We start from the raw sequence: 14,301 nt of genomic DNA, 5'->3' as shown, positions 1-14,301 counted from the left end.
TTCAAGCCTGCCTGAAGGATCAGCAACAGCTACGACTGCTTCACAGGACTGTAAGCGATACAGCTGAAGACAGAAGCTAACAGTAAACAAAACAAGATTTACTTTAATTCCACTAGGATTGCAGAAAAAAAGGATCTCTATTTAGGAAAGGCTCCATTTACACTCTGATAAACCCAGAAGTTAAAGACACGTAATTCAGGGTCAGTGAGACGAGAAGCACTGCAAAGCTCTACCTCAACCAAGAACCGTAAGCACCAACAAACTGTAGTTGTATGAAATTTGAATGATTTATTGTTAGAAATCTGTATGCCCGCCTTGCTAGGAGTGGTCATGTATTTCAAATTTTATTTACAACAGTCCAGTTCACAGAAAAAAGAAAAAAAAATCAAGACTGCATTTTCAGGGAGTTGCACTGATTTTTGCTGGAATCAGAATTTTGCTCCGGGTTCTGTGTTGTCATAACATACTCCTTTCTCTAGTTCACTCAACGAACACTCACAAACTCACCCGTCATAACAACAAAAGCTGCCTTTGAAAGGCCAGGCAACTACCTGCAAGCCCATGAACCGACAATAACTGTCCTGTTCCTTTCAGGAGTTAGAACAGAGTTGTTCGCTCACGTTTAATCCGGTTGTGACTCCCTGGCTTTGCTCAGGTTAATCTTTTCCAGCCTTCATGCTTAGTTTCCCAGGCTTGAATTTACGAGCAGAACCAACACCTTCTGCCATCCGTGGGGAAAGCGTGGCCACTGGGGGACTTTTAGTAACAGGGGAGTGGTTTCTACTGCTGCTAGGGTTTGAGACCAGTGGGAGCTAAATCCCTTTGCAACCTGCTGGAGAGCAGCACGCTGCACCAGCGCTGAGGGCAGATCTGCAGGATCAGGAAGACCAATGAACAGAAGATCAGAAAGATCACAGAATCTGGTTTGGGGTGGGACGGACCTTAAAGATCATCTAATTCCAACCCCCCCGCCATGGGCAGGGACACCTCCCACCAGCCCAGGCTGCCCAAAGCCCCATCCAGCCTGGCCTTGAGCACCTCCAGGGATGGGGCATCCACAGCTGCTCTGGGCAGCCTGTGCCAGGGCCTCATCACCCTCAGGGTAAAGAATTTCCTCCTTATATCTAATCTAAACCTACTCTCCTCTTGTTTAAAGCCATTACTCCTTGTCTTATCACTCCACTCCCTGATAAAGAGTCCCTCCCCAGAGATGAGATGTGCTTTGCTCTATCCTCTCATGCCTCCTCTGTTCATCTCCTGCAGTTTTTCTGCTTGCAGAATCACACACCACTCTCTTGTTTGGTTGAGTACTGGATAGTTTTGGTAAAATGAAGGTTCAATGAGTTTTACTGCAGAGGGCCAAGTGCTGTATTTACCTAAGCCTGTGCGATGCACACATCAGTAAACGTACTTTAGCTGGACCAGATTCCTGTAGGACCTGGCTGCCTGAGAAGCTCTCAGCTCTGTGTCTTCAAAAAGACCCTTGGATTAAGAGAAAGTGTTGTTGCCCTAATTTCACAGGGAACAGAGAAACACTTAGAACACGTCTGCTCCACTCTCCTGCCCATTCAAGCACAAAACCTGGCTGTAATTGAGTAATCTGGCACTGGCTAGTGTTACAAGCCTTGCTGCACATCAGCCTCTTTCTTCCCCTCTCCAGATGGCTGGCACCAGGCACAGCGCTTCAGACTCTGGGCTCCAAGAGAATCCCATTACATGGTCACAGATCCCACGTAATTAAAATCCTTGGTCATTATTTCAGTAGGATCACCAGAATTAAGGAAAAAAAAAAAAAGGGGGAGGAAGAGGAAGAAAAACACAGTGTGCCCCAGAAGACAACTTACTGGCGAGGAGCAGCTAGCTGTTAACTGCAGCGACGTGCTCACTCCTCTGGCTGCTGTCCCCACATCCATCCAGAGTGACCTGGGAGCTAACATCACTCCTGTTCCCTTGTGGCACTGGCTACAAACCCTCCTTCGGACCCTCGTTCGGACACTGAGCTGTGAGAGCGCAGGGCCCTGCTGCAGTGCAGCCAAGTCGGGACATCTCGCACTAAGCCAGCAGCACAACGTGGGCACCTACCACGCCAGGCTGGCTTGTTCCTTCTGATTATTCATGCCTTCAGGAAAAAAAGTTTCCTGATTTCTCTGCCCTCTGTAGCCCAAAAGCTTCCGAGGAGCCTTCCTGTCTGCCTTGTCGCAAGCCGGCTGCAGTCAATGCTCTGGTCGGTAAATCTGTCCTCCTGCTGCACTTCAGGAGGTTAAATAAAATAGTCAGAAACTTCAACTGCTGGGCCCTTCTCCCCCTTAGGACACAAATAAAGAGCCAAACTGTTATTTCAGGAAAAAAAAAACAAAAAAAAAAAAACAGGGCTGCACATATTTATAAGAGGTGTGTCTTAGTTGGGATTAACGTGGCATTCAGAAACTGTGCAAGTGCCAACGTGGAAGAAAAATACAGCACGTTATTTATACCAAGCAATCACGTCTACTTTAATTATTTGGGAGAAAGATGGCACCATCCGCTTCCTTAGCCACTTATTCTGCGTTTAATGTTTTAACCTGGCACATGAAGCCTTCTCTATCGCTTCCTGGCTCAGGGCACGGTGCAGCCGGAACAGCTCACGCTCTCCCGTTCACAGACACCTTTATGATTGATCTGTACAAGCTTCAGTAAAATGTGAAAACCATGAAACACAACAATCAGGTTTAGCATCAGTAGTTTTTCTACGGCAGACTGGATTTCCCTCTGGCTACATTGCCTCAATCTGCCCTCCGCTGCGGACACTGGAATTACACCTGTAATTGCGGGGACTCTGCAGCCCGTCAGCCTAATTAAACACACGGCATGCCGGACTTGCACCACCAGCTTGGCCACAGCTATAAAACGCTCGGGGCAAGCACATCTACCCAGCTTCAAAGGAGGAATAAAGGCTCCACGCTTGTTCTTAATAAAACTTAAAGGCAGAAGTGACCACGGGACCGAAGGGTGAGACCTTCCTCGATTACTCTGACCGCTGACGCTGCCCAGCCGATTGCACAAGCTCTCGCTGAAAACTGATTTAGCGCTGCACTGGTGACTCTTCTTTCGCCATCCGAGCTGGAGACTTTCAGAAATGGGAAACCCAAAGGTTCCTTTAGCAGCTGATCCACAGCTTGTTAAAAATTAATGACTTTTTATGACTTAATTGAGTTTGCCCTCTGCTTCTACCCATCAATTCTTATTCTTTTCATGACTAAAAGGCCACAAATTCCCCAAGACAATACCTCTTTAATGCAACCTAGCCATCTCTGTCGAGTCTCTTACTCCATACTGCGTATCTCCAGCCCTTAAACCCGTTTTTGCTGCCTTCTCCAGTTTTCCAACTTCCTTTTAAAAATTCCAACAGTTTTCTGACTTCCTTTTAAAAACACCAACGCCAGGCATGGAAAACCAAACCACACCACCACGGGCAATGTCAGAAATAACATTACCCTCGCGTGTTACTCTCCTTCCCACACCACAGGCACGATTTCATGAGGTGCAAACCATACCTGGGGGCTGCACCACTCTTCTTGGCTGCCTACGTCCGCATCTGGTGGCACAGAAAACCATTTTGCTTGACTGACCTCAACAGATCCAGATCTCGCTGGGAAAATGCCCAGTCACTGTTTTTAATCACCTTATTATTTTTTTATACGTCACCCAGCACTTTTGCTAGCAGTGTTTATGCCCTTATTTTCACACCACCGCGCTAAGTTTGGTGAGTCTCGCAGCTGGTGCCAGTCGCTGCGGCACTCTGAGAAGCCTTACCCCAGTGACAGCATCCCATTGTGACTAACTGGAACGAAAACCCACAATGAATCACACGGGTTTTAATTCATTCACAAGAGCTGTAAAAAAATTAAAAAATTAAAAAAAAAAAAAAATCCCACCCACCACCAGCAAAAACTCCCCGCTAGTGCTAGTGCTGATTTTTTAATAACCACCACTGAGGACCGGATGATGCACAAAGGCCACATTGTTCTCCCACGGTAACTAATTTTCACCACACGCTTTGGGACTCGCTGGTAATTTCTTCAGCCTTTTTAACTAAAAAAAAAAAAAAAAAAAGGGAAAAATGGACAATTTCAAGACACAACTGCCCGATCCAGGCTGGCTAACACTGCACGGGTTCCTGCTGATTCCGTGTGCCAGTGGCATATTGCCCTATTGGGTCTGAAGGAGGAAAGTCCACCCCAACAGTGACTGCCTTCCAGCACACTGATCACTCAGGAGAATAATCCAGTATCTAATTTTTATCAGGAACATCATAAAAGCTTGGATCGTGCTAAATCAATACAACACACAGCACAAACTGTGCAGGAAAACCTATTAACTCCATTCCATATATCCCCCTAACCCAAGCGTATTCCCTGTAACAACCAGCCTGGTTTTGCCCTTCAAAGCAACCAGGAGTTGTCCACGAATAAAATCTTCCTTTTGAATCCCTCAGCCGTGCCTACACCACCTGCTGCTAGGAAAGCTCCCGGAGAGAACTGGCTGCCCCGTAACTTCAGCGGGTTTTTTTTACCAGGAGATATGCCTGCTGTGGAAATGAAGCGAGAGCAGGCAGGCGGGAGGGCAAATTGCTTCTGATGGTTGTGGCTGAGGCTTGGGAATGAAACGCGCCGCCCGAGCACCTGAAGTGCTGGGTTGTTGGCAGAAGTACGGAAACAAAGCGTGAAACCGTGGGGGGAAACCAGCAGCTTTGTGACTTGTCGTTTCCACGGGAAGCCCAGCAGAAGTAGCTGGGGGGTGAGAGGCAGAGCCAGGAGGCTCCCCTGGAAGCGGGAAGAGCCAAAAGAGGCAGAAGTTGACAAGCCAAGGAGGAGCCGGGCAAAACACTGCTCGTTGACAGAAGGCACGGCACAAGCCCTGCGCCAAGCCACGCTCCGGATAACCGCGAGATGCAGCCGGGCACGGTCCCGGCTCGCCCCACGCCCCTTCACCTGTGCCCAGGTCATAACGAGAAGGGGAAGGTCCAGCGGTGCCCCCAGCCCCACCACAGCTGCGGGCACCGCCGGCAGCCCAGCTCGGGGCAGCATCCCCCGAGGCGGGGAAGGACAGGGCGATGAAGCCCCGGGCGGTGCTGCGGGCTGGGCGCCTCCGAGCACGCCCCGGGGCTGCCCTGGCCCCGCCGCGCCCTCCCCGGGGCCAAGGCGCCGGCCCCGGGCTCCCCCTGGAGCCCCCCCCGGTGCCGGTGCCGGTGCCGGTGCCGGTGCCGGTACCTGTGGTTAAGTTGTCGTTGATCTTCAGGGGCACCCGCAGGATGTAGACGAGGAAGAGCATGACGAAGAACCACAGCGTCCAGAGGTAGGTCCACGACCAGACGATGCAGGACTTGAGCTGCTCCAGAAAGCCCGTCCCGGCTTCAGCCATGTTTTGGAAAGGAGAAAAAAAAAAAAAAAAAAAAAAAAAGGAAAAAAAAAAAAAAGGAAAAGGCGCCGCCGCCGCCTCCAAAGCTGCTCTCTGCTGCCACGGCCCCGCAGCGGGTGCGGGGGGCGAGCGGCGCTCCCCGAGCCCGGCTCCTCCGCGGGGCCGCGCTGGGCTGGGCCCGGCCGCGCCGCCCTAAGATGGACTCCGCCGGGAGCCGCCCGCGCCCGCCGCCGGGGGAGGCAGCGCGGGGCCCGCGCCGAGCCGAGGGGCCGCAACGCCCCGGGCCCGGCCCCGGCCCCGGCCCCGGCCCCGGCCACGTGCTGCGGGGCGGCCCCCAGCGGCCCCCGGCTGCCGGGGGGAGGCGCGGGGGGACGGGGAGGGACCGGGAGCGGGAGCGGCACCGGGAGCGGGACCAGGAGCGGGACGGGGACACCGCGGGGCAAGGGGACACCGGGGGGGGCGCGGGGCTCGGGCGGCGCCTGATGAAACGCGGGGAAACGGCCAGGGGCGGCCCCGGCAGCGCAAACGCCGGCAGCGCGCACCGACACGGCTGCCTGCTTGCTCTTTTTTTCTTATTTTTTCATGTTTTCACTTTTTTTTTTATTATTATTATTTCTTTTAAATTTTTTTATTTATTTTTTCATTTTTTTCTTTTTTCATGTTTTCATTTTTCTTCTATTTTTTTCGTTCTCTTTTTCTTCTTTTTTCCTCTTTTCCTCTTTTTTTTTCTTTTTTTCTTTTTTCTTGTTTTCATTTTTCTTTTTTTTCTTCTATTTTTTTTTCGTTCTCTTTTTCTTCTTTTTTCCTCGTTTCCTCTTTTTTTTTTCCTTTTTTCATGTTTTCATTTTTATTTCTTCTATCTTTATTTTTTTCTTTTTTATTTTTTCCTTTTTATTTTTTTTATTTTCCTTTTTTTTTTCTTGTTCTTTTCCCCCCTTTTTCTTTATTTTTCTTTTCCCTTTCTCTTTATTTCCCTTTTTTCCCTTTGTTCTTTTTCTTTCCCTTTCCCCCCCCCCCCTTTTTTTTTTCTTCCTCTCTTTCTTCTTTTCTCTTTTTGTGCTTTGTGTTTTTCAGCAAGGATTTCAGCTGAGGTTCTCACCGTGCAGCCGAACTTCAACCCTAAAAAGTGTTCCGTGCGGGATCAGGATCATGCAATTGTATTTTTTTTTTTTTTCAGTCTCTTTACCTAGCCTAGTCTTCCTAGGATAGTATCAGAGGCAGAAAACTACAATTTTATGTGCACCCTGTCTTGTACATTCATGTGTACCATGCTCAGCACCACCCTGAACTGCAAAGCTCCCCATTCAGAAGATAGACACCACATGGCCAAGTAAACCAATGTCTTAGTAAAAAACAAACAAACAAAAAAAAAAGCGTAGACAAAGCACAGTCTTCAAGTAGTAAAACTGCACTTATGTGAAATGCATTTTTCTTTTACCATGACCTACTGACATACTACATGAAACAAGATTTGTCAACGGGCTGTGACAAAAATTCAGAGGCCATTCCCTGCAACTGGTTCCCACTTCTCTGATGTCCCACGGCTTACAAACATGCATGTACCGTGCACTGTGCACTTCAGTTTGTCTTGACCTCTCCCCTTCTAAGCTTCTATCGTCTGTTTGGAGTGGGATAATGCTCTGCAGCACCTTGGGAAATAGCTGGCATTTCTGAAGCAATACTGAAAGAAGACGAAATCCTGTCAAATAGCTCGAACTGATGATAGCTGCACTCTCCTGGGGTTTGCTAGCCTGCCAATGAGGAAGTCACTATAGATAAAACACAGCTTTTCCAGCAGGTTTACAATACCTAAAAAACATTACAGCAAAATAATTCTGCAGTTTATACCTTTTTATACAAATTTATACCTTATGGTACCAAAGACACCCTGACTCACAAATTTGTTCTTCCACGGGACGAGCAGCTGGGTAGGCAACACAGGCTGGGGCTTGGGCATTCAGAGGTGCTAGGATCTTCGGATTAAGGGAGGTGTTGCCATATGGCAACACTGGTGTGAGACTGGCACAAGTTTTTCCCACTAATAAATCACTTTTTTTTTTTTTTAATTGGAATATACAGATGGCATTTTGAAAGAAACTGCAAGAAAGGACATTTATAGTTAAATTACATGCCACAGAAAACCACATTTCAATTATTTCTGCTTCCTCTTCCAATTAGAAAGGAAAAACTTAAGTCATACTGAAAAAAAACCAACCTTATTCCATCATAAAATTATCGCTAAAATAAAATATTTCTCTCACGTTCTCTTATGTATAGGGGAAAAAAGAGCAAGTTTGTCACATAATTTCTCTCCACATCTGGTAGTTTTGAGCATATCATTGCCTATATTACAAAACTATCATCGATTCCTCTCCTAGAGGAAAGACACAAAGGTTTTTAAAAACATAGAGGTTTAAGAAAAGTCGAGGAAGAAGAACCATGCGTTTGCTCCATGTGACGCAACATTTGCTCGAGGTGGAGAGGAGTTGCCCTTAGGGTATCTTGGGTCACGGCTGGCAGGGTGTGCTCAGGCGATGCACTAATTGCCTTGCTGTTGCCACCGGTGAAGACACTGCTGAGCTCCCAAGCACGATGCCTGCGGTTTGGGCTGTGTTTAACACTAATTCTCCCTCCTCTCTCCATTCTGCTAGCAAAAGGTGCCAAGTATCAACACAACGTTTTAAAACATCCGTTTTACAAGTCAAAAAGCAAACTCTTCAGTACTATAAAGAGAGTTTATTAAGATTTTATGAAGTGTCTCCTGGCTCTGGGTACTCGCTCCTCTGCTAGGTCAAGACCTAACAGAGTACAGCTGAAGTGGTCATTGCAAAAAAAAAATCATTTTAAAAGCGTCTTTTACCTTCCTGCTCTGATTTTCCACACAACTATCTTATTCAGTTAAGTGTTTTCACACAGCTCTTCGGATACCCCAGTCCCTATTTCTGAGCACCTTGCAGGTGCCCACACCGCTCATTTATTTGCCATAAGCCGAGCCTGGGCTGCTCACTTTCTCAGACGCCTGTTGATGACTTTGCTGAATTAAATCAGGAAGCGGAGGCAGCGACAGTCGCTGAGCGTGAGGTACAGCAAAGTTATTGCTTTTTTCCAGAAGGAAGGATCACTCCTGAGCCTGGGGCCTGGCAACTGAGAAGCAAGAGATGCTACCGGCATGCACCAAAAGGCGAGGGTTAAGATCTGCACCCGTGCACGTGCACATGTGTACGTACAGACGTAAATCCACTTGCACATAGCGGGGCTGTTAAACATATGCAAGCCCATGTTAAACAATATCAGGGATGAACTGGAGATGGCAGTCTAAACCGAAATCTGTCATGCTTATAAACAGCATGCCACCGTGAGTGAAAGCACTAAAGGAATTGTCATGGGACACTGTTGCCAGCACTCTTCAGGCATCCCAAAGCCTTAATAAAACAGCTCAGACACGTAGGAAGGTCTCTTTCCAGCTAAAGCACACAGTTCTTAGCCACAGCCCAGAGAAATGAAAACACATTAAAGAAGACTGAAATAAAAAATTTTGCTTACAATTTAATAAGTCTATTTTCATTAAAAGCAAACAAAAAACTCCTACATACTTTACTATGGACTTCCGAGCAGTGTGCTCAGCCTGAAGCTTCTGATCCTTATCTTGTAAGTGAGATGCTATGGTACCACAGGAATACGCTTCAGCTGAAAATAAGATAGTCATATTTCAAAATATGCCACCACATTTGTGCACTAAGATCACTTCTCAGTTAAAAAAAAAAAAAAAATCATCTTCTTTCTAGAGTTCCAGGCAGCGTGCAGGTTAGACCACGGGGAATGAAGCTCTGCCTGATTTATCTGTTGATGCTGGAGGGGCAGCTGAAGGAGCAGGAGCTGCACCCCCAGATTCCCAAGGATCTGTTTAAACTGAGGGAGCATGGAGAAAACGAAGAGAAGGTTGGCATGCCCCAAACACGTGGGGCTGCCCATGGCCATGAAGACTCAGGCCAAAAAAAGAGGATGAAGAGCATGTGTGGGCAGTTATAAGGGAGGGAGGAAGGGCAGCCTGGAGGAAAATCAGTTACGGCTCTCACTGACAAGAAAAGCAACCGGGCAGCTGCCTTAGCTGCAAGGCAAGTCACTGATACAGAATTAGACCTGGCTCGGTTAACAAGATGCTGATGGAAGCACAGTGCAAAGAAAGGAGCCACCAAATACTTAAGTGCAACTCCGAGCAGCATTTCAGTATTTTCAGGTAGCGTTAAACCTTAGCCAGAAAACCAAACCAAACCAAACTCCGACCTGTTTTCCTTCCTTTTTTTTTTTTTTTTTTTTTTTACCTTTTTTGCCTAACAAATGGCTTTTCTCCCTAAAAAGCCATTTTCATTTCAGACAGGTATTTGCTGAATGTCAGCAGAAGCAGGTGGCCGTGCAGGGCACAGTGCCTCCTCCCAACCACATCTGTTTGCTAAAGCTTATCATTGATACATTTCTGGAAAAAAAAAAAATCCACAGAAGCATCTGCCAGTAGCACTTACATATTTCTTGTGAAGTAATTGACACACACGTTCACTGAGCTATTTTACGAAGATCCTTTATAAAAATCAGGTGGCGTACAGAGCCCTGTCAGTGTTTGTGCGAGATGGGACGTGCTCGGGATGCGTAAGGAAATACTAAAAAGCCGCAAGGTTGGCCTCTGGTCAAAACAGAGCTCTTGGCAAGCTGGAGTTTGGCATCAGCACCCACACATCTTGGTAGGTCACAGGAGGCAGACGGGGCTGTGGGAGAGACGGGGAGGCAGGGACAGACGGAGGCGAGCCCGGGGGGACCAGCGCTGCTCGCGGCCTCCCCCGGTTAGGTTGAGGGGCAGGACAGCAGCTCGGCTCCCCAGACCCACGCCCTGGAGCAGAGCCAAGGGTTAAGCCTGCTTCTCTTTTCTGAGGTGAATTTGGAGCTGCCGGAGAAGGCACTGAATTTCCTTGCTGTTCAGCATCTTGCCTTTTTTCATAAGATGTTGAGCGATTGCAATTTGATTTGTGTTGTTACTGTACTTAAAAAGGGACCTTTTTAACAGATAAAAATGTCTCAATTACTCTATCTGAAATCTGCAATTAGTGCATACACAGCATTGTTTATTTTTCCTGTCACATAATCCCAGAATGGTTTGGGTTGGAAGGCACCTTAGAGACCACCCAGCTCCACCCCCCTGCCATGGGCAGGGACACCTCCCACCAGCCCAGGCTGCCCAAAGCCCCATCCAGCCTGGCCTTCAGCACCTTCAGGGATGGGGCATCCACAGCTGCTCTGGGCAGCCTGTGCCAGGGCCTCACCACCCCCTGAGTGAAGAATTTTTTCCTCATGTCTAATCTAGATCTGCCCTCTTTCAGTTTAAAGCCATTCCCCCTTGTCCTATCACCACACCCCCTGACACAGAGTCCCTCCCCAGCTTTCCTGTAGGCCCCTTTAGGCACTGGAAGGCTGCTGTAAGGTCCCCCTGGAGCCTTCTCTTCTCCAGGCTGAACAACCCCAACTCCCTCAGCCTGTCTGTCGAAGTGCTCCAGCCTCTGACCATTCTTGTGCCTCACCTCTGACCTGCTCCAACAGGCCCCTGTCCTTGTGCTGAGGACCCCTGAAGGCAATAACAAGCTGAACATCAACACTACATCTTCACCAGCTAGGTATTGGCAGAAACCCAGGAAGAAGTTTTCTTCCCTACAATTTCATCAATGGACTATGAGAGGTTTTGAGCAAATGTTTTAATGTTTGCTACTGTCTGTGGTGATCTCCACCACCAATGACAGCCACGTGGTTGCAGCAAATCCATCATCTGCAGTGAATATCCATTATTACAAATAACCTTGGCACGTCTTTCCTTGGGCCCATTACTTGGGTGGTAACTTTGATTTTTCCCAGAACAACCATCCTTGATTGTGGGAGTGCCGAGGTTGTGTCTGCTGTTTCTCAACCATGTCACCATCTGTGTTTTAATACCAGACACTGGGTCACCACATTCTGACAGCAGTTACAATTTATTCAGGAACTCTACTATATTTTGGAAGAACCTTATTAGAAGGGTGACGCATCCAGCAGTTGAATTTACTATTTGAGAAGTCACGTGGTGACACTCTCTACCTCACCATCTCCATCCAGGTACTGTAATTCCGGGCACACCAACCACACGGTATCCAGCTGAAAGAGCTGAGGAGCGGTCCCTAAGTTCCTAAATGGAAGTGATGCCTCACAACATTGATTAGTGAAGTGATTCTTCTGCTTGCTCCTTAACTCCAGCTCCTCTTGCACCCACAGAACCAGTTACCTTGCAGCTTCTGACCCGGCCTTGTAGCAGAGCCCTCGAACAGCAGCAGCACTTCAGTTCTTCATGAGCAAATGGCGTTTCCTTTCTCAGCAGGTATCTCAGGTCTAGGCTTCTGCAATTGAGCCGATTCTGGGCATCCATCAGCGCACACCTACAGGAACTTTAAATGGGTTCTTGAATGACACACGCCTTCTCTAATACCCCATGAGATGTTCTGGCTAGCTCAGGTGGAGGGAGAATACTATGACCTCTAGCATACGCTGCCTTGTCAACTCTGATTGAACACTGCTCCTTTTCTTTTCCTCCACACAGAAGAAAGGCAGGAGAAAGCACACCACGTGCTTCCTAGCAGAGAACATGGGGAGCCGTGAGGTTTGAGTGGTACATTTCGCCTCTTCAGCTTTGACTGACAACAGCGCTTACAAGGTACTGCTGGATGAACTGCCCGTATTGGTACAAACATCCCCGATAACAAAGATCCATCTCATCACCCCAGAAAAGCCCGTAGCAGCCCTCAGCTCTCCATTCCAGGATTCCCAGTTCAGGATTCATTTGCTGTCTGGCCCCCATCATCAGCATACAGAGCAGTCTGTTTTGTACACACTCGGTGCCCACGTTGCCCCTAGAAAGGGGTATCATAGGGCGCACACACTGACCCAGCTGTATTTATTATTATTTTTTAATAATTTAGCATGAGCTTTGAAATAATAACAGAAATCTTCTCACTACTGACGAAAATAATGCCAGGGAACTCTACAGCCTTCAGTGCCAGTTCCTAGCAGGAGGAAATAAATTAACAAGATGCAGAGCAAAACCAATCTGCTTTTGGAAACTAAAAGAAACCAAAGAGCAGGATGTAAAGAAATTATTTTAAGTATTGAATTTCATGTTGAAATTAGAATTGCTGGGATTAGTGTTTAGCCTAAAAGCTGCACAGTCTGGAGACACTCTTCAAATCCATAAAACATATTTGAGGACGGCTAAAATAAAAAGAGGTTAAGAGCCAGCAAGGAAGGTTTAACTTTTCCTATACCTACCCTAATAGTACCACTACTGAAGGCCTACAGGAACTTGAAAGTTAAATTTTATTAACTATTTATTTCGGAGCAGACAACTTTCTGTCCCACCAAGTACAGCCAGGGTGCAGCTGGTGCCACCACGCTGTGTAATAAGAACCAAGATGAGCTTTTGCTTCTTCCCCTTGAAAGATGTGAAGACTCCTACCACCACCACTGCTCAGAGTTCTTCCAATCAAGCATCTGACCTTTGGAGTCGTTAACCACAACAGCTTTGTGGCCAACTACGCCTTTGCTTCCTCTCGTTCATATTTTTACAATGCAGTGAAAGACTTGCAAAGTTTACCAGTTTTACATCATCTGAAAGGGGATTTAACAATGCAGCTCCATGCAAGAGGAAAGAGGAAAGCAGACTTCTTCCTGCTATTTAGTTTAAAACTGTTAATGGCTCTCAAAAGCTCAGATTTCTACTCCTGATGCTTGTGCAGATATTAACGTTAAATGTCACAGCAAAACTAGAAGTGTATTTAAGCGTGCTCATCTTTGGAATAATGGTTTATTTTTGTCATTAACTTACCCCTTTGCTGAGCTTCTTTCCCCTATTTTCAAATTACATGGAAGCTATAAACACGTTATTAGAGACGGTAGAAACAAGTCCTAAGTCAATATACAGACTGCAGGTTACTGAAGATTCAGAGGTATTTGGATAAAACCCTCAAGGATTTGACTAGATTATGACAGACTGGAATGGGAATAACAGGTCAAGCTCTCCTCAGAACTACAGTATCCGACTCCCACTCTTCAGGCTGAATAGGAGGCAAAAAAAACCATTAATTCATACTCTTGTATGTCTTACAATCTTGGTGATGCATTTTGTGTTAGAACTAGATATTTTGCTTCACCCAGGAGAAGGCAGGATGATGGCATCCCAAACCTACAGACATAGCTCAATAGCACAGCAAGGTTTTGAACATTTCCACCACAGGGAGTCCACTGTTAAGCACCTGGCTTCTGCAAGATGCCTAAGTCCTGAGACAGCACGCATCACAATCCAGCACCCAAGAAAGTCAACACATTGAAGAGGCAGGCAGCTCAAACAGCTGGAAGAAAAACATTTAATAGTCATTGCATCCCAAGAAAATGAAAGTTAAACATGTCTTCCACTTAAGAGCTTGTGGCTGTGATTTTTCTGTTAGGTGCAAAGTTGTTTTACTTGCAAATGAAAAGGTAACCAGGTTCTCTTGTAGCCAGTTGTTTGAACATTTACTCCATGGAGTCGGAGTCCTCCATTTACCTCATAGGGCCAAAACTCTTTTCTCTACCCAAAAAAGGCAGTCTAGTTTCCAGACATACCACAAGAGGTAGCTTTTGACTCAGCAGGCTTGCCTACTCACCACCGCAACTGGCAACCCATTTGATGAAATCTTCAGTTGCAGCAAAAGAAGCTGTGAGCACGTTTTTTGGAAACCCTCCTACAACACTGCTTGTCTTGCATTCACAGCACTGTGCCAAAGCCATAGCTCAGCCTGCTATGATACTATTCCTATTTGACTTCTGAAACAAGTTTGAAGGGTAAACTACTTGTTTATT

At 47.0% G+C, this 14,301-nt stretch overlaps 1 protein-coding gene across 1 annotated transcript in view; it reads right to left on the bottom strand.

The window, feature by feature from the left end:
- ST7 (suppression of tumorigenicity 7) overlaps positions 1–5,721 on the bottom strand; it is a 139,394-nt gene extending 133,673 nt beyond the window's left edge. The window contains exon 1 of the mRNA XM_084298329.1: positions 5,250–5,721. Coding sequence (XP_084154455.1) covers positions 5,250–5,400 — 151 coding nt within the window. The 5' untranslated portion in view covers positions 5,401–5,721. The remainder of the gene's footprint in view (positions 1–5,249) is intronic.
- Between the last annotated feature and the right edge of the window lie 8,580 nt (positions 5,722–14,301).

The sequence above is a fragment of the Netta rufina genome (genome assembly GCF_964035555.1).
Source record: "Netta rufina genome assembly, chromosome: 1".
NCBI lineage: Eukaryota > Metazoa > Chordata > Aves > Anseriformes > Anatidae > Netta > Netta rufina.
The sequence above is the reverse complement of the archived record's forward strand: the minus strand, read 5'-3'. Positions and strand labels throughout refer to the sequence as shown.